At 45.9% G+C, this 18999-nt stretch overlaps 1 protein-coding gene across 1 annotated transcript in view; it reads left to right on the forward strand.

Moving 5' to 3' along the window:
* The first annotated feature begins 2401 nt into the window (after window positions 1-2401).
* The window catches only part of LOC132834509 (zinc finger protein 653-like), an 81881-nt gene continuing 65283 nt past the window's right edge, over window positions 2402-18999 (forward strand). The window contains exons 1-2 of the mRNA XM_060853434.1: window positions 2402-2851; window positions 12046-12410. Coding sequence (XP_060709417.1) covers window positions 2402-2851; window positions 12046-12410 — 815 coding nt within the window. The remainder of the gene's footprint in view (window positions 2852-12045; window positions 12411-18999) is intronic.

Below are 18999 nucleotides of genomic sequence, written 5' to 3' on the forward strand. Positions count from 1 at the left end.
GACTCTGTGACTGTATGACTCTCTGACTCTGTGGCTCTGTAACAGTATGACTCTCAGACTCTGTGACTGTATGACTCTCAGACACTGTGAGTCTGTGACTGTATGACTCTCAGACTATGTGACTCTGTGACTGTGTGACTCTCAGACACTGTGACTGTATGACTCTCAGACTCTGTGACTCTGCGACTGTATAACTCTCAGACACTGTGACTCTGTGACTGTATGACTCTCAGCCACAGTGACTCTGTGACTATATGCCTCTCAGACTCTGTGACTGTGTGACTCTCAGACTTTGTGACTCTGTGACTGTATGACTCCCACATTCTGTGACTCTGTGACTGTATGACTCTCAGACACTGTGACTCTGTGACTGTATGACTCTCAGACTCTGTGACTGTGTGACTCTCAGACACTGAGACTCTGTGACTGTATAACTCTCAGACTCTGTGACTCTGCGACTGTATGACTCTAGCCACTGTGACTCTGTGGCTGTATGACTCTCAGACACTGTGACTCTGTGACTGGATGACTCTCAGGCACTGTGACTCCATGACTGTATTACTCTCAGACTCTGTGACTCTGTGACTGGATGACTCTCAGACTCCATGACTGTTTGACTGTCAGACACTGTGACACTGTGACTCTGTGACAGTATGACTCTCAGACTCTGTGACAGTATGACTCTCAGACACTGTGACTCTGTGACTGGATGACTCTCAGGCACTGTGACTGTGACTGTATGACTCTCAGACACTGTGACTTTGACTGTTAGAGTATGCCAGTCACTGAGTCTGTGCCTCTCTGAGTCTGTTACTCTGTGACTCTCTGACTGTAACTAGGTCTTTCTGACTCAGTGACTGGCTTATTCTGTGAACTTGTGACTCTGTGACTCTCTTAATCTGTGAGTCTCTGACTCTGTGACTCTTTGACTGTTTGATTCTTTGATTCTTGGACTCTTTGAATCTCAGATTCTGTGACTGTCACTCTCAAACTCTGTGACTCTATGACAGTGTCACTCAATGACTGCTTGCATCTGTGACTCTGTGAGTCACTGACTTTGTGACTCAGTCATTCAGGCTCTGTGATTCTGTGACCCTGAGACACTGCAACTTTCAGACTCACTCTGTGAGACTGTGAACCTCACGTTCTGTGACTCCGTGTTGCTCTGAATCTGTGACTCTTAAACTCTGTAACTTTGTGACTGTATGACTCTCAGATTCCGTGACTGCGACTCTTAGATTCTGTGACACTCTGACCCCCTGAGTCAGTCACCCTGTGAATGAGACTCTATGACTCAGTAACTCTGTAGCTGTGACTCTGCCTCTGTGACTTTGAGCCTCTAACTTTGTGACTCACAGACTTTGCGACTGTCTTTGTCTGTAAATTTGTGCCTGTCTGACTCTTTATGACTCTGTCACTCACTGACTAGTTGACTCTCAAACTCTGTGCATCTCTGGCTCTACGAATGTCTGATTCTGTGACCGTCTGACTCTCTGTGTGACTCTGTCTCTGTGACACTCTGACTCTGGCTCGGTGACTTGTGACCTGAGACATTTGATTAGATTTCCTACAGTGTGGATACAGGCTCTTCGGCCCAACTAGTTTGCTGACCCTCCGAAGTGTAACCCCATTCCCCCTAACTAATGCACCTAACACCATTGGCAATTCAGCATGACCAATTCACCTAGCCTGCACATCTTTGGACTGTGGGTGGAAACACACGCAGACACAGGGGGAATGTGCAAACTCCACCTGGGTCCTGGTGCTGTGAGGCAGCAGTGCTAACCACTGAGCTAACGTGCCACTTTCAGACTGTGTAACTCTTTGCTGCCACTTGCTCCACTGTGTGTCCCTCCCGATGTGAGGCTTGAGTGGAAAGGGGGCGGGGACAGTAGCTGTCACTCATCGCCTGCTCCCGACGCATGCGCTGTTTGTAGGAGGGCGCGCGAAGGGGCGGAGCTCGCAGGCAAACGGGGCGGGGAAGGAATGATGTCCATCAGCGTCAGGCCGGGACGCGCGCGCGCTGTTTGACGGATGATGCTTCCGGGGGGCGGGGACTGGTCTTCAAGTAGTGGGCGGGGAAAGAAGCTGTCCATCAGCGGCGCGCCTCCTCCGCATGCGCCGTTCGCCAAGTCGGCAGGAGGGACTTGAGGGGATATCGGGGGCGGGGTTACTAACGCTCCCTCCCGCCTCGGGGATCCCGCCACGCATGCGCGGTTGGTCATTCCCCGGGTTGGTGGAGGAGACAGGTGGGCGGGGACAGGAGCTGTCAGTCACCGGGTGGACCGCGACGCCGGCCGTCGTTGGTCGGGTGGACGCGCACGCGCCGTACGTCCACCCGCGCGGGCTCGGGGACGCGCGCAGTGACGTATTCCCTCCCCCCTCGAAGAGTGCGAGCAACATGGCGGCGGAGAACCGGAGCGGGGCCTCGGTTCATTGTCATCGGGCCGGCCCGGGTCCCGGGGCTGTGGAGCGGCGGCGGCAGCAGCCTGAAGGTGAAGGACAGGAGGAGGAAGAGGAGGAGGAGGAGGAGGAGGAGGAGGAGAGACTCCGGGGGAGGGTCAGGGGGCGGCATGAGCCTGAAACGCAAGGCCGCGCGGTGCTAGGCCTGGCCGCACCCTGCGCCGTCAAACAGGAGCTGGGGCTGGAGCAGCAGCAGGAGGAGGAGGAGGAGGACGGGGAAGAAGCAGAGGAGGAGGACGGAGGAGAAGCAGGAGGAGGCGGCGGCGGCATGGTGAAGGTGGAGGCCGAGCCCGAGCCTGAGGAAACGGGCCTTGCCGCCGGACAGACGGGCCGCTCGCTCTACCCGCCGGGCCAGGAGCAGGGCGAGGCGTCGGGCAGAGAGCAGCAGGTCAGCCGGATGATTGCGGTCAGGGCAGGATCGGAGCAGGTGGCACTGTGTCCGTTCGTAGCGGCGGACAGCCCGGAAACAGACCCTTCGGTCCAACCCGTCCATGATATCCCAACCCAGTCTAGTCCCACCCGCCAGTACCCGGCCCATCTCCCTCCAAACCCTTCCTATTCATATACCCATCCAAATGCCTCTTAAATGTTGTCATTGTACCAGCCTCCACCACATCCTCTGGCAGCTCATTCCATACACGTACCACCCTCTGGGTGAAAAAGTTGCCCCTTAGGTCTCTTTTATATCTTTCCCCTCTCACCCTAAACCTATGCCCCTCTAGTTCTGGACTCCCCCACCCCAGGGAAATGACTTTGCCTATTTATCCTATCCATGCCCCTCATGATTTTGTAAACCTCTATAAGGTCACCCCTCAGCCTCCGACGCTCCAGGGAAAACAGCCCCAGCCTGTTCAGCCTCTCCCTGTAGCTCAAATCCTCCAACCCTGGCAACATCCTTGTAAATCTTTGCTGAACCCTTTCAAGTTTCACAACACCTTTCCAAGAGGAAGGAGACTAGAATTGCATGCAATATTCCAACCGTAGCCTTACCAATCTCCTGTACAGCCGCAACATGACCTCCCAACTCCTGTACTCAATACTCTGACCAATAAAGGAAAGCATACCAAACATCACCTTCACTATCCTACCTACTCACAACTCCACTTTCAAGGAGCTATGAACATGTACTCCAAGGTTTCTTTTTTCAGCAACACTCCCTGGAACCTTACCATTAAGATTTGCTTTCTGAAAATGCAGCACCTTAGATTTATCTGAATTAAACTCCATCTGCCACTTCTCAGCCCATTGACCCTTATTACCGCAGGGGAGGTGATACTGTTAGATTATTAACATCAAGGCAGGTGATACTGTCAGATTATTACCGCCAGGGCATGGTGGGGGTGATGTAGGAAACTAATGCTGTCTGTTTCTCTCTGTGTGAGGCACATGGGGGTTAATACTACCTGTTACACTTGGTGAGGGACGTGGAGGTGTTAGTACTGTCTGTTACACACAATGTGAGGGTCTTGGGGGAATTGATGCTGTCTGTTACTCTGAGATCTATGAACTAATACTGTCTCATTATTGGTGTGAAAATTAGGTAAGGGTTATTACTACTTGTGAGAGACACAGAAGTTATATTGAGTTACTGTGCAAAGGGCGTTGGGTTTTTACTTACACTCTTCAGATAAGAGACGAAAGGATGAACATTTGCCGTCTTGTTATAACAGGTCGGTTAATACTGTCTGTTAATCCATTTCAGTGATATGGAGATTAGTATTGTCACTCCTCCTCTGAGTGACATGGTGAGTAATCCTAACACTACCCACAGTGTGACATCAGTCGAGATTAAAACTGTTTTTCATGTGCAAGTGATAGGCATGAGATTGAATGTTTCATTCAGTATGTGGTACGTTAGCTGATTAGTACAGTCTGTTTTGCTCAGTGTTGACTATCAGAGTATTAATGCTATTTCTCTGAGGGTGGATATTATCCTTTAGTCTCAGAATGAGGGGCTGGGTGAGGTAATTTTGTCAGTTTGTGAGGGACCTGGGGATTAATACTGTCCATTATTCTTATTGTGAGATACCTGGATTAATAATCTCTCACATTGTGAGGGATGCAAATTAGTACTGCCCATTTCTCACCATATGATAGACATGGGATGGTTAATATTGTCTGTCACTGTGAGAATTGTGGGGGTGAGTACTGCCTTTCACTTTCAGCATAAGAGTTGTGTGTGTATGAATAGTGTTTTAGACTTCATGGATCTTAGAAATTAATACTGCCTGCTTTTCTCAATGTGAGGTATCTGGGATGGTTAATAAGTCATTCAGTCTTCGAGAAATTATGGGGAATTATTAGTGTTACTATTCGTGGGGTGTTGGGGTGAGTAACACTGTTACTTCAACATGAAGAAAGTGGGAAGATTAGGATACGGAACTGAGGGTGATTAAATCTTAGTTGCACTTGGGATCTTGTCAATTAATACTGTCTTATTCTCCGGATGTGATGTGCTGAATAATACTGTCGCGTGTTCTGAATGGCATCAGATTAATACAGTCTGTTTATTCTGAACGATGAGTTAATTTATACTGTCCATTACTTATAAGCAACCGAGGAAACCTCACAACCTTTAAAAAGATCTTGGATGAGCATTTGAATTGTCATAACATGAGCCCAGTGAAAGAAACTAGGACTCGTGTAAGTACTGGTGTATTTCTGATGGTACAGTCCCAAGGACTAGAGGATCTCTTCTGTATTTTGCGATTTCATGTTGGATTAATGTTCTCTCTTATATTTGGAGACAAACACATAAATGGTTTATTGCTGTCAACAGTGTGAGGGATAGGGTGGGATTTAATATTCTGTGTATCTTTGTTAGGGATTTAGAGGAATAATGCCATCTTTTACTTGTAATGAAGGGGAACTTGTGGGGTAATTTGTATTGTCAGTTACATTTGCTCTGAGGTGTACTGAGATTAATACTCTTGGATACTGTCATTGTGCTTAATACTGTCATCTACTCTCTGTATGAGGAATAGCAAGTGTGATATGTAAGTCACCCTCGGTGTCTGGCAGATGGGAGAATTAGTCTGAGGACAGCAGAGATTAATGCTGTTGGTTATCCTCTGAGAGATACTAGGGGTTTCATGCTATCTGTTCCCCTCAATATGATGGATTTCAGGGATTAATGTTAGTTATACTCCACTTGGGCTGAATACTATCTGTTTCTCCATGTGAGGGCCCTTGGGATGATTGATATTGTTATCCTCGGGTGTGAAAAGTGTAGGGCTTATTACTGTCAGTCTGTGTGAGGGATATGGTGGTTAATGATGTCATGCTTTGTGTGGGACACATGTGACGTTGATACTGATACACAGAATGCGGGAAATATGGTGAGATTACGAATGAGAGACTGAGTGATTCATTCTGTTAGTGACTTTCTGCAGGACTGGGGATTTGGCGAGATTTATTCTGAGGGGCATGGGTGTTAAACACTGTCTGTTCTACTCTGCATGAGGAATTAAGCTTACCTGTTACCCACAGTGTGCATACTGGGTTGAGGAGGGACGTGATGTTAACACTTACTCTCTCAAACAACTCAGTGGAGTATACGGCTCTACAATTATCCTTCAAATGTGCGCGTCCAGCAAATCAGTGCAAAAGAAAAGGCTGAAGCATTTGCAATAATCTTAAACCAGAAGTTCACTGAAACCGGCAATAGATGACTTGGCTTTTCAAGCCTGCTGTGCATTCATTATGATGACAGCGGATCCTCTGTCTCAATGCCATATTCCCTTTTACTGTCCGTGCCTCTTCATGCTTTTAATATTTAAAGAATTACCAAATTCTTTTTGAATGTATTCTGACTTCGCCTCCACAACCTTCTGTGGTAATGATTTCCACAGATTGACCACACTGTAACATAAAGAAGTGTTTCCTTGTCTCGCTCCTAAACAGTCTATGATGTTTGCTGAGACTGAGATCCCAGGTTCTGAATCCATTTTGGCCTTCTGCAGAGGGCCCGAGCATTTCACATGACAGTCTCTAGCTGAGTTGATTGATTGTGTGATATCAAGAAAGGCTAGGTATCAGAACAGGAGCTGAAAATGTGTTGCTGGTTAAAGCACAGCAGGTCAGGCAGCATCCAAGGAACAGGAAATTCGACGTTTCGGGCAAAAGCCCTTCATCCTGATTTGCGCTTTAACCAGCAGCAAATTTTCAGCTCTGATCTCCAGCATCTGCAGACCTCACTTTTTACTAATCAGAGCAGGAGCCACTAGTTAACCGTTGGACCAGGAGGTCTGGGTTCAAGTCTCTCATGCTCCAGAGGTATGTACAGGAATAACATTTCTGCATAGGCTGATTAGAAAAATAGGATAAATAAAAAACCGCACAGCCACATTAATTGGCCCTTATTGAAAGCTTTTTCTATTGCACATGCCAGTGACAACATACTGCCAATAGGACTGAAGATGTATGCTCCAGTTCTTGCTGTGCTACTAGCCAAGCAGAGCATCAACTTCACAGTGTGCAAAATTGCCTAGGCATATCCTCTACCCAAAGGCAATTGCAACCCAGTCAGTTACTGTGCCATCATTGTACTCTTGATCATCAGTACAGTGATCTGTATATAAATTACAGTACGTGTGCCATTCGCAAAGTAAGGAACGCAATCTCAGGACAAGACTATTCAGCCTGTGCCAGGTTATTGTAAGAATTATTCATTCCACTCCCTTGCTCATTCTTTGTCATGCTGCAATTTACATTTTTGTGAAGTTTTTTTAAATTCCTGTGACCTTGTTGGTCGTAAGCCCGCTTCAAGCAATGCATTGCATCTCTTGTTTGTTCATGCAAACATCAGTTATGACCTTCACCTTGTGCAAAGGAAAGAGGCAGGCCCCAAGTTCACGTTGACCAAACGGGCATTGGGACCCATGCTGTTGACCTTTTCTGGCTGCCCAACCACAAATGAACAGTCAGCACCTTCCCATCTTGGAGTCAGAGTTGCGGTGAAAATATCCACTATTACATGTTTTCTTCCGATGGCATTGATTGAAATCTGCTACATCTACACTCATTGTCAGGGATCTGGGTTTGATCCCCACCTTGGGTGACCGTCTGTGTGGAGTTTACATGTTCTCTCTGTGTCTTTGTAGGTTTCCACCAGGTTCTCCAGTTTCTTCTCATAGTCCAAAGATGTGCAGGTTAAGTGGATTAGCCATGCTAAATTGCCCCTTTGTTTTCTCTCCTTGGAATCACACAATGAAAAGATTTGTTGGTGGGAGTAGGGAGTGGCTTACAGGAGTTGTTTCTGGACAAGCATGGGCCTGTTTCAATGCTGAAGATATTGCATGATAGTACAACTCAGTCTACTTTATATCTAGCCCCATCCCTCAATCAGAAAAGCACACCTTTGTCCCCATTGCCTGGATTGTAACTAACTACTTTTGTTCATGTTCGTATTTCCTCCGACTTCGTCCTCCTGTAATGTGCCTTGTAGCTGCTCTGAGGCCATAATATGTGGGATGACTACAACCCTGCCCTACTCTGGGCTTTTATTGCCTCTTGTCATGCTGTACCTTTTGAGACATCACCTGACGTTTCATCAGCTTTTTTCGTATTTCTCAGGCTGATGAAACTGCAGCAACGTTTTATGAAAATATTTTATGTGACCTATATCTGGTCAAATGCTGACAGTAGTTCAGTAACAAAGCATTGATTGTCTCAAGAGGTGAGACAAGATCAATAATATGGAGGAAGGAATCAAAAGTGTGAGAATCCGGGGCAGAGGTTTATGCTTGTGGGCACAGAGGTCCTGAGGCTGGGATTGAAGGGGTTTGTCGTCCAGTGTGATGGTTACAGGGGTTGTGTCATGAGGCTTTTGTGCTTCATGAGTTTCTCGGGCTGTGTTGGGTTACCGTGCAAGGATTTCTGGCTATTGTTTAAAGACTGTGGGACTTTGAAGGAGCTGTTGTATTCTGTGAGCGTCAGGGCAGAAATGAGGGCTCTGTTTTTGAGTTCTGTTGGCCACTGGGCTGCGATGAGTGTGTGTAGGCTGCAAGGATCAAGTCTTTGTGCATTTCACACATTGTGAGGTCCTGGGCTGTGTTTATGGTTGCGTGGGAGTGCATTGTGAGGGGAGTACTGTCATCCAGTACGTGCATCTTGGGACAGTGGAGAAACTTTACAGAATTCTTCCTTGAAATTCAGATGTCGCTGATGAGATTGGCGTCTTTTGCCCAATTCTGATTGACTTTGCATGTTTTACAAGGCCATTTAGAGTCATAGAGGCGTACAGCACGGAAACAGCCTTCGGTCCAACCCATCCATACTGACCAAATAGCCCAACCCAATCTAGTCCCACCTGCCAGCACCCGGCCCTTATCCCTCCAAACCCTTCCTATTCATATATCCATCCAAATACCTCTTAAATGTTGCAATTGTACCAGCCTCCACCACATCCTCTGGCAGCTCATTTCATAAACGTACTACCCTCTGTGTGAAAAGGTTGCCCCTTGGGTCTCTTTTATACCTTTCCCCTCTCACCCTAAACCGATGCCCTCTAGTTCTGGACTCCCCAACCCCAGGGAAAAGACTTTGTCTATTTATCCTATCTATGCCCCTCATAATTTTGTCAACCTCTATAACGTCACCCCACAGCCTCCGACGCTCCAGGGAAAACCACCCCAGCCTATTCAACCTCTCCCGATAGCTCAAATCCTCGAACCCTGGCAACTTCCTTGAAAATCTTTTCTGAACCCTTTCAAGTTTCACAGCGTCTTTCCTGAAGGAAGGAGACCAGAATTGCACGCAATATTCCAACAGTGGCCTAACCAATGTCCTGTACAGCCGCAACATGACCTCCCTCCTCCTGTACTCAATACTCTGTCCAAGAAAGGAAAGCATACTAAATGCCGCCTTCACTATCATATCTGCCCGCGACTCCACTTTCAAGAAGCTATGAACATGCACTCCTAGGTCTCTTTGTTCAGCAACACTCCCTCGGACCTTAACCTTAAGCGTATAAGTCCTGCTCAGATTTGCTTTCCCAAAATGCAGCACCTCGCATTTATCTGAATTAAACTCCATCTGCCATTTCTCAGCCCATTGGTCCATCTGATCCAGATCCCATTGCAATCTGAGGTAACCTTCTTCACTGTCCACTGCACCTCCAACTTTGGTGTTGTCTGCAAACTTACTAACTATACTTCCTATGCTCACATCCAAATCATTTATATAAATGGCCAAAAGTCGTGGACCCATCACCGATCGTTGTGGCACTCCACTGGTCACAAGCCTCGAGTCTGAAAAACAACCCTCCACCACCACCCTCTGTCTTCTACGTTTGAGCCAGTTCTGTATCCAAATGGCTAATTTTCCCTGTATTCCGTAATATCTAACCTTGCTAACCAGTCTCCCATAGGGAACCTTGTCGAATGCCTTACAGAAATCTATATAGATCACGTCTACCGCTCTGCCTTCATCAGTCCTCTTTGTTACTTCAAAAAACTCAATCAAGTTTGTGAGACATGATTTCCCATGCACAAAGCCATGCTGACTCACTAATAAGTCCTTGCCTTTCCAAATACATGTACATCCTATCCTTCAGGATTCCCTCCAACAACCGGTCATGCTCACTGGTCTGTAGTCACTTGGCTTGTCCTTACCACCCTTCTTAAACAGTGGCACCATGTTAGCCAACCTCCAGTCTTTCGGTATGTCACCTGTGCTTATCGATGATACAAATATCTCGGCAAAAAGCCCAGCGATCATTTCCCTAGCTTCCCACAGAGTTCTAGGGTACACCTGATCAGGCCCTGGGGATTTATCCGCCTTTAACCGTTCCCAAGACATCCAGCACTTCCTCCTCTGTAATATGGACATTTTTCAAGATGTCACCATTTATTTCTCTACAATCTATATCTTCCATGTTCTTTTCCACATTCAACATTGGTGCAAAATACTATCGTTCCCCGTTTTCTGTGGCTCCACACAAAGGCTGCCTTGCTGATCTTTGAGGGGCCCTATTCTCTCCCTCATTACCCTTTTGTCCTTAATTGTATTTGTAAAAGCCCTTCAGATTCTCTTTAATTCCATTTGCCAATGCATGTCCCCTTTTTGCCCTCCTGCTTTCCCTCTGTAGTAAACTGAGGGCTGTTCAGATACAAGCACTTCATTGGATGTCTGGAGTCACATGTACACCAGACCATGCAAGCACGGCAGATTTCCTTCCCCAAAGGAACATAAATCAACCCAGGGTTTTCGAAATGTACAGCTTTGCTGATTCTATTACAGATGCTATCGATTCCAGATTATAAGTAATTAGCTAGCGCCAGCTGTCATGGTGAGATTAAACCCATGCCAAGCAGTGCATTCGCCAGATCTCTGGATTATTAGTCCAGTGCAAAATACCACTGTGGACTCGAATATGAGCTATCCATGTACAGTGTTAAACTGATGGACTGGCTGAAAATTGCAGGTCTCAGCTGTGAAGAGGGCATCACTATGCAGTGTGAATGTCTGATCCATGAGGATAGACTTCTGTCTGGTGGGTGCCGGGGCTGTTGTGCAGTGTCTAGGTCGCTCACAGGCTTTCGGCAAACTGTTGTTTGAATTTACCACTCTGACAAGACCATGCACTTGATTGAGTCTCCCACACATCCTGAAAAGAATTCAAATATATAGATCTGTGGAAGTTGAGGTAGCAGAGTGGCATAATGTGTGGGTATTGACTTTGAGGGTTCATTACAGGCGGAGCAACCAGTTTGTGTAGAGGAGCGCTCCACCAACCTGTTAATGATAAAAGATTACTGAATTCTTGGTAATGGTCTGACGATTCGCATTGACAAGGAGTACTGGATTAACTTCCCGACGACTCGAAATAGTGGAATGGGATTCCTTGATGCTGATTTGTTGATCCAAAGGTCAGGCCTTTGGGAATGTGGATGCATTCTTTCATGGTGTTGATGATATTGAAATTCCTTCCATTACAGTCTAGAATTTCGAGCGAATGGTGACCAAGGCAACTTCTGATTTTTAAAAAAAAATTAATTATTTATTCGCTTGTTCATGAGTTGTGAACTTTGCTGGTTTGTCTAGGATTTGTTGCCCATCCCTATTTGACATTATGACGGTCATAATCAATTTAAAGGATCTTGTTCATTCTTGTCCTCTTCACGAAGGGGTATCTGCCATCCTTCCCAAGTCTAATCAACCTGTGTCCGGAGATCCACAACGTTGTGTTTGGCTCTTAATTTCTCTGTGAAAAATAAAATCACCCAGCCAGTCCCTCAAGGAAGGGCAGCAGATGTTGGCCTTATCAATGGCAGGCACATCCAGGGGAGAGTCAAGAAAAAGAATAATGTGTGTAATCTTGAGTATTGACTCAGTGTCCAGACTCCATTGAGATCCTGAATAAATATAGATGGATAGCACTCCCATTGACTGTAGTTCAGGATGCACCTCTAAGTACCAGTCACAGTGACTTGTTTTGCTGATGAGACCACTTTTTTTGATGTATTAATGTGGTTCCCATTCAGATACTAACGTTGTGTATCTCTCTTCCCCCCTTCCTTTTTCGCTCTGTCTGTCTTTCACTCTCTCTCTCTCTCTCTCTCACACACATTTGGTGAGAAGCGGAGGATCCTGATCATAGATGAACAGCGGCAGCGGGTAGAGGAGGCCGTGCTGTGCCAGGAAGTTGAGTGGGACCGGACCGATAGGCAGGCCAGCGGGCTGGTGTGGCAGCGTGTGGAGGCCTGGGGCCAGGACGCAGACGAGCCAGGGAAGGTGCTGGTGTCGGTGGCCGGTGTGCGAGGCCAGGAGCAGCACCCGCCCACAACATTGCAGAGCCTGCCCCGCGATAGACCGGGTTCCTCCCCAGCCCAGCGGAGGCGCAAGTCGGAGTATCCCCGCCGGCGGAGCTGCATCTCGTTCACCTTCGGTGGGGCGGAGCTGAGCGCAGGCCATCCCGAAGAAGGCGAGGAGCCGGTGGAGATCCGGTGAGTGGAGAGCACGTGTGGAGGTGGGTGAGTCACCCAGTGTCCAGGGCCTTCTGTGCTCTGGAAAGGGATTACTGATGTTTGGGGGAGTTGGGAAAGTGCGCCCAAAGGCGGAGAGATTGATGATGAAGGCATGAGTGTTCCTTTCAGCCTCATGGGGATGACTGTTTTGAAGAGGGATTGACTATCAAACAAACCAGAAGGTGCTCTATCCTTTGCCATGCATACTGAACAGCATGAGAGTTCTCAGTCTCAACTGATGGGAAAGATATTCAGGATCAGATCTGCAGGGAAACTCTGAAGAGATGCAGAAACTACAGTTTAGTGATAACGGCCGACTTCAGTTTTCTGAATGTGGAACAGGGGCAAATCGTGTTAGAAAGTATTTATTGCACGTATTTGGGAGACCATTTTTGATGTACCTGTTCTGGCTGACGGAAGAAGGATTCTGGTTGGTTAGGAATGCTCTGAATCCGGTCGATCAGGTGTTAGGGAACTTTCAGGGGGGTCAGTGATCAGCACTAACCTAATGTTTCCAATGCTGTCTAAAATAACCGCATTGCAGGTAAGCCAAATTCTACATTTGGAGGGCAAGCTGTCCCAAGCAAAGTTGTGAAAAAAAAGAACAATTGGCTGTTTTTTAATGAGGAAATGGTTCATGTGCCCAAGATGGGGCAGCCAGGTACAGAGCACTGAGACAGCAAGAACTTAAGATGAAGAAGAAAAAAGCTGAGTACTAAAATATGTCAAGTTGACAATACAAGTGCAAATCCAGGTTTTCGTTCCAAATGGAGAGGGTTGAGAAGTTAGTGCTACTTTACATGGAGATTGTTGAAGCAAACATTGCTGGAAACAGTCAGAATTGAAGGGTTTGGACATAGTCGCCCAAGATCAACTTATTCTCGTTGGTGTGAAGGCTGTAATTTAAGGTTATTGGCCAATGACTCATCAGTGACACATGAAACGTTTACTTTTGCACTTGGTGGACCTGTGTGCTTGAAATCTAGAATGCACTGCTTGTATTTTTTTTCCCCCCCTCATCATCCTTCCTAGGTTTATGGGCTGCTCCAAATCTATGCCCCCTCCCATTCTTGTCTCCTCTCTCAGCAGGAACAGCTCATCATTTTGAAAATCCTTCATCAAATCTCCACTCAGCCACCTTCTCTCCAAAGAAAGCAATGCCAATGGGGAAACATGGTATGCAGTCCTGACCCCACTTCAGATGACTTATTGTAATCACAGCCCAATAGTGATGATCTCAGTGCTGGTTACAGTCTATGACCAAGCAGCCATGACATCAGTGTGTAGAAGTTTCTCATTACCTCGGTCCCGACAGGCAGTTTGTTAAGCTGGGGCTCTGTAAATCTTAGCTCGAGAGAAACAAACTTAAACAGCAACTACCTTTGCAGCATTCCATTACTTTCTACTTTTCAACAAGATAGCTGCTCAGTCTCCCAAACATTAGTGAATATGGACCCGTTCTAACTGACCTCTCCTCATAGGACAGAGCACTCCTTACAGGAATCAGTCATGGAGATGGACCGCATGGAAACAGACTCTTCGGTCCAACCCATCCATGCCGACCAGATATCCCAACTCAATCTAGTCCCACCTACCAGCACCCGGCCTATTCATATGCCCACCCAAATGCCTATTAAATGTTGCAATTGTACCAGCCTCCACCACTTCCTCTGGCAGCTCATTCCATAAATGTGCTACCCTCTGTGTGTAAAGGTTGCCCCTTGGGTCTTTTTTATATCTTTTCCCTCTCACCCTAAACCTGTGTCCTCCAGTTCTGGACTCCCTTACCCCAGGGAAAAGACTTTGTCTGTTTACCCTATCCATGCCTCTCATAATTTTGTAAACTTCTATAAGGTCACCTCTCAGCTTCTGATGCTCCAGGGAAAACAACCCCAGCCTGTTCAGCCTCTCCCTATGGCTCAAATCCTCCAACCCTGGCAACATCCTTGCAAATCTTTTCTGAGCCCTTTCAAGTTTCACAACATCTTTCCGATAGGAAGGAGACCAGAATTGCATGCAATATTCCAACAGAGGCCTAACCAATGTCCTGTACAACCGCAACATGACCTCCCAACTCCTGTACTCAATACTCTGACCAATAAAGAAAAGCATACCAAACGCCGCCTTCACTATCCTATCTACCTGCAACTCCACTTTCAAGGAGCTATGAACCTAAACTCCAAGATCTCTTTGTTCAGCAACCCTCCCTAGGACCTTACCATTAAGTGTATAAGTCCTGCTAAGATTTGCTTTCCCAAACTGTATCACCTCGCTTTTATCTGAAGTAAACTCCGTTTACCACTTCTCAGCCCACTGACCCATCTGGTCAAGATCCTGTTGTAATCTGTGACTACTTCGCTGTCCACTACACCTCCAATTTTGGTGTCATCGGCAAACTTACTAACTGTACCTCTTATGCTCACATCCAAATCATTGATGTAAATGACGAAAAGTAGAGGGCCCAGCACCGATCCTAATGGCACTCCACTGGTCACAGGCCTCCAGTCTGAAAAACAATCCTCCACCACCACCCTCTGTCTTCTACCTTTGAGCCAGTTCTTTATCCAAATGGCTAGTTCTCCCTGTATTCCATGCTAACCGTCTCCCATGGGGAAGCTTGTCGAATGCCTTACTGATATCCATATAGGTCACATCTACCGCTCTGCCCTCGTCAATCCTCTTTGTTACTACTTCAAAAAACACAATCAAGTTTGTGAGACATGGTTTCCCACACACAAAGCCATGTTTACTATCCCTAATCAGTCCTTGCCTTTCCAAATACATCAAGTGAATCTGTTTCACCACTTTTAAGGTAAGTACATCTTTCCTTTGGAATAACAAAAAGCTAGTACACTGTTCTCCTTCTAGTCCCCTCAAAGCCCTATGCCATTTCACCAAACCCTTATTTTCGTGAAAGAAAGCACCTCTGTGAAGGCTTTTGGGATAGTATTTCTGTGTTCAATTTGTTCTGCCTAATTTAGAGTGTAAGCCCCAGTCGCGCAAAAGAGAGCAAAGTCTCCATCTGACCCCAAGTTTTTCCTGCCCCTACAAATGTTTGGTTGAGACAATGTAGAGGGTGTATTGCTTTGCTACGCTGTATCTGAGAGTTTTGAGTCTCCAGATTTTCACCCCAGACGATTTTTGCTCAGTTGTCAAGTATTTTCAAGACTGAGACTCCTCGATCTTTGGATTTGCAGGGGAACCAAGAGATTTGAAGATTAGGCAGGAAAGTGGAGTAGATGTAAGATATCTACCTTACTCTATTGAAGGATGAAGGACCTTGAGTGACCTTATGACACTTTTCCTGCACCTGTGGGTTTTGTTTTGTGTTTGTAGGTTTAGATTCATTTGGAGTCAACCCCACACAATATCTGTACTTGATAGACCATGTAGAGGGAACTTCATATCAAACCTGAAGTTTGGCATACCTTTCTTAGAAGACAATGTACCCTGTTTGTGTGATCAAATGTTACAGCTGTGCACCCCTTTTACAGGAGTCAGACACGATAAAATCAAAATGTGAGGTGAAAATAGTAGTACAGCATTGGGACAGTGGATCCGTCTGATTATACTGAATGACGAAGTTGGGATGAATGGCATACTCTTCCTTCATTCTTCAACATTTCTATATTTCTGTCAGTGATGCCATCATCCTTTAGTTAAAAATCACACAACAGCAGATTATAGTCCAACAGGTTTAATTGGAAGCACACTAGCTTTCGGAGCGACGCTCCTTCATCAGGTGATAGTGGAGGGCTCGATCATAACACAGAATTTATAGCAAAAATTTACATTGTGATGTAACTGAAATTATGCATTGCAAAATTGATTGTCTGTTAAGCCTTTCATCTGTTAGAATACAGTGATAGTGTCACTTCTTTCATGTGTAAATCACAAAACCCTTCTTTTTCAAGTTGCAATCTCGGGTTAGCTGCTAACAATAGTGATAGCTAGACAATATGTTGAAAGTGTTAGCCCCCTGTGTTCTCTGTCTATGACCTGATGTTTAGATTGATTCTAATCTAATAAGTGAGATCAGTGTTTTACATAAATTCCTGCAGTTTTTGAGCTCAGAGTTCTACATGAATGTATGCAGTTTTTGAGCAAAGTGCAATGTAACCGTGCAATACAAATTCACCCACAAAATATATGTGTGCATGTGGGTCTTTGTCTGTCTGTGTGTGTCTGTCTGTCTGGGGTGGGGTGCGTGTGCGTGTGTGTGTGTATGAGTCTGAGTGGGTGTAGTGGGTCTTAAGTCTGTGAGGGGGTGCGTGTGGGAGTGTGTGTGTCTATAAGGGTGTGTACCTGTGTCCGTGTGTATGTGAGAGTGTGTGTGTAGGAATATCTGTGTGTGTGTAGTGCAATGGTGATCACCTGTAATGTGACTGAAGACAGGAGGGTTCCCTCCCAGTTGGGGAACACTTCAGTGGTCCAGGGCATTCAGCCTCGGACCTTCGGGTGACCATCCTCCAGGGTGGACTTAGGGACAGGCAGCAGAACAAAGTGGCTGAGCAGAGGCTGATAGCTAAGTTTGGTACCCATAGGGAGGGCCTCAACCGGGACCTTGGGTTCAAGTCACATTACAGGTGATCACCATTGCACTACACACACACACACACACACACACACACACACACACACACACACACACACACACACTCTCACATACACACGGACACAGGTACACACAGACGCGCACACAGACACCGACACACACACTCCCACGCTCACACATGCACCCCCTCGCAGACTTAAGACACCCTGCACCCATTATACACACACACACACACACACACACACACACACACACACACACACACACACTCTTTCTCACACTCACAACCCCCACCCCAGACAGACAAAGACCCACACGCACACATATATTTTGTGGGTGAATTTGTATTGCACGGTTACATTGCACTTTGCTCAAAAACTGCATACATTCATGTAGAACTCTGAGCTCAAAAGCTGCAGGAATTTATGTAAAACACTGTTATCTCACTTATTAGCTTAGAATCAATCTAAACACCATGGCATAGACAGAGAACACAGGGGGCTAACTCCTTCAACATATTGTCTAGCTATCACCATTGTTAACAGCTAACCCGAGAATGCAACTTGAAAAAGAAGGGTTTTGTGATTGATTTACACATGAAAGAAGTGAAACTATCACTGTATTCTAACAGATGAAAGGCTTAACAGACAATCAATTTTTCAATGTATAATTTCAGTTACATCACACTGCAAATTTTTGCTATAAATTCTGCGTTACGATCGAGCCCTCCACTATTACCTGGTGAAGGAGCATCGCTCCGAAAGCTAGTGTGCTTCCAATTAAACCTGTTGGACTATAACCTGGTGTTGTGTGATTTTTAACTTTGTACACCCCTGTCCAACACCGACATCTCCAAATCATCATCCTTTCGGTAATGGTCAGTAATCATGTCCGCGATTTCTGTTTTTCAGTAGCTGTGTGCACACATTCATTGGAGTTTTTTTTAATATATTCCCCTATTCGTAGAATCAATCACTTCTTGACTTTCAGAAATATGTGGCTGCTCTTCAATAGCCAAGGAGATGCTAATTTATCTCCTGTTAAAAAGCAAAAGCCTGGGAACTGTAAACTGGTGAGTCTGAAGTCAGTGGTGGGTAAGTTTTTGGAGGGGATTCTGAGAGACAGGATTAGCGTGTATTTGGAGAGGCAGGGACTAATTCGGGATGGTGAGCATGGCTTTTGCATGAGCAATCGTATCTCACAAACTTGATTAAATTTTTTGAGAATGGGACCAGTAAGATAGATGAGGGCAAAGTGGTAGACCTTGTCTGTTTGAACTTTAGCATGGTAAAACCATTGGCAACATTTTGCATGGTAAACTAGTGAGCAAAGTTACATCACATTGAATTCAGGGAGAGTTTGCCAATTGTATTCAAAATTGACTTGATGATACGAGTCAAAAGGTTGCGGTGGAAGGTTGTTTTTTTGGACTGGGGGTCTGTAACCAGATATATTCTGCAGGGATTGGTACTGGGTCTGCTATTGTTTGTCATTAATATAAACTGTTTGAATGAGAATGCAGGAGGCATAATTACCAGTTTGTGGATGACACCAAAATTGGTGAAGGAGGTTATCTCAGACTACAAAGGGATCTTGATCAATTGGACCAATGGGTCGAAGTTTGGCCCATTGATTTTAATTGAGATTAAGTTTAGTTAAGGTAAATGCGAGATGTTGCATTTTGGTATGATGACTGAGGGTAGGACTTACACAGTTGATGCTCGGGCCGTGAACAGAGTTGTCGAACAAAGGTACCTCAACCCCTCGGCATATAGTTCCTTGAATGTTCCTTTGCAGGTAGACAGGGTAGTAAAGAATGCACTTGGTGTGCTTGCCTTCACTGTTCTGACCATTAAGTATCGGACTTGGGATGTCATGTTGTGATTGTACAGGATGTTGGTTAGGCCACTTTTGGAGTACTTTGCACAGGTTCTGTTTGCCCTTGTAGATGATTATTGAATTGCACACGGTGCAGAAAAGGATGTTACAGGGACTGGAGTGTTTGACCTCTGA

This window comes from Hemiscyllium ocellatum, chromosome 40, assembly GCF_020745735.1.
Source record: "Hemiscyllium ocellatum isolate sHemOce1 chromosome 40, sHemOce1.pat.X.cur, whole genome shotgun sequence".
Taxonomy (NCBI): Eukaryota; Metazoa; Chordata; class Chondrichthyes; order Orectolobiformes; family Hemiscylliidae; genus Hemiscyllium; species Hemiscyllium ocellatum.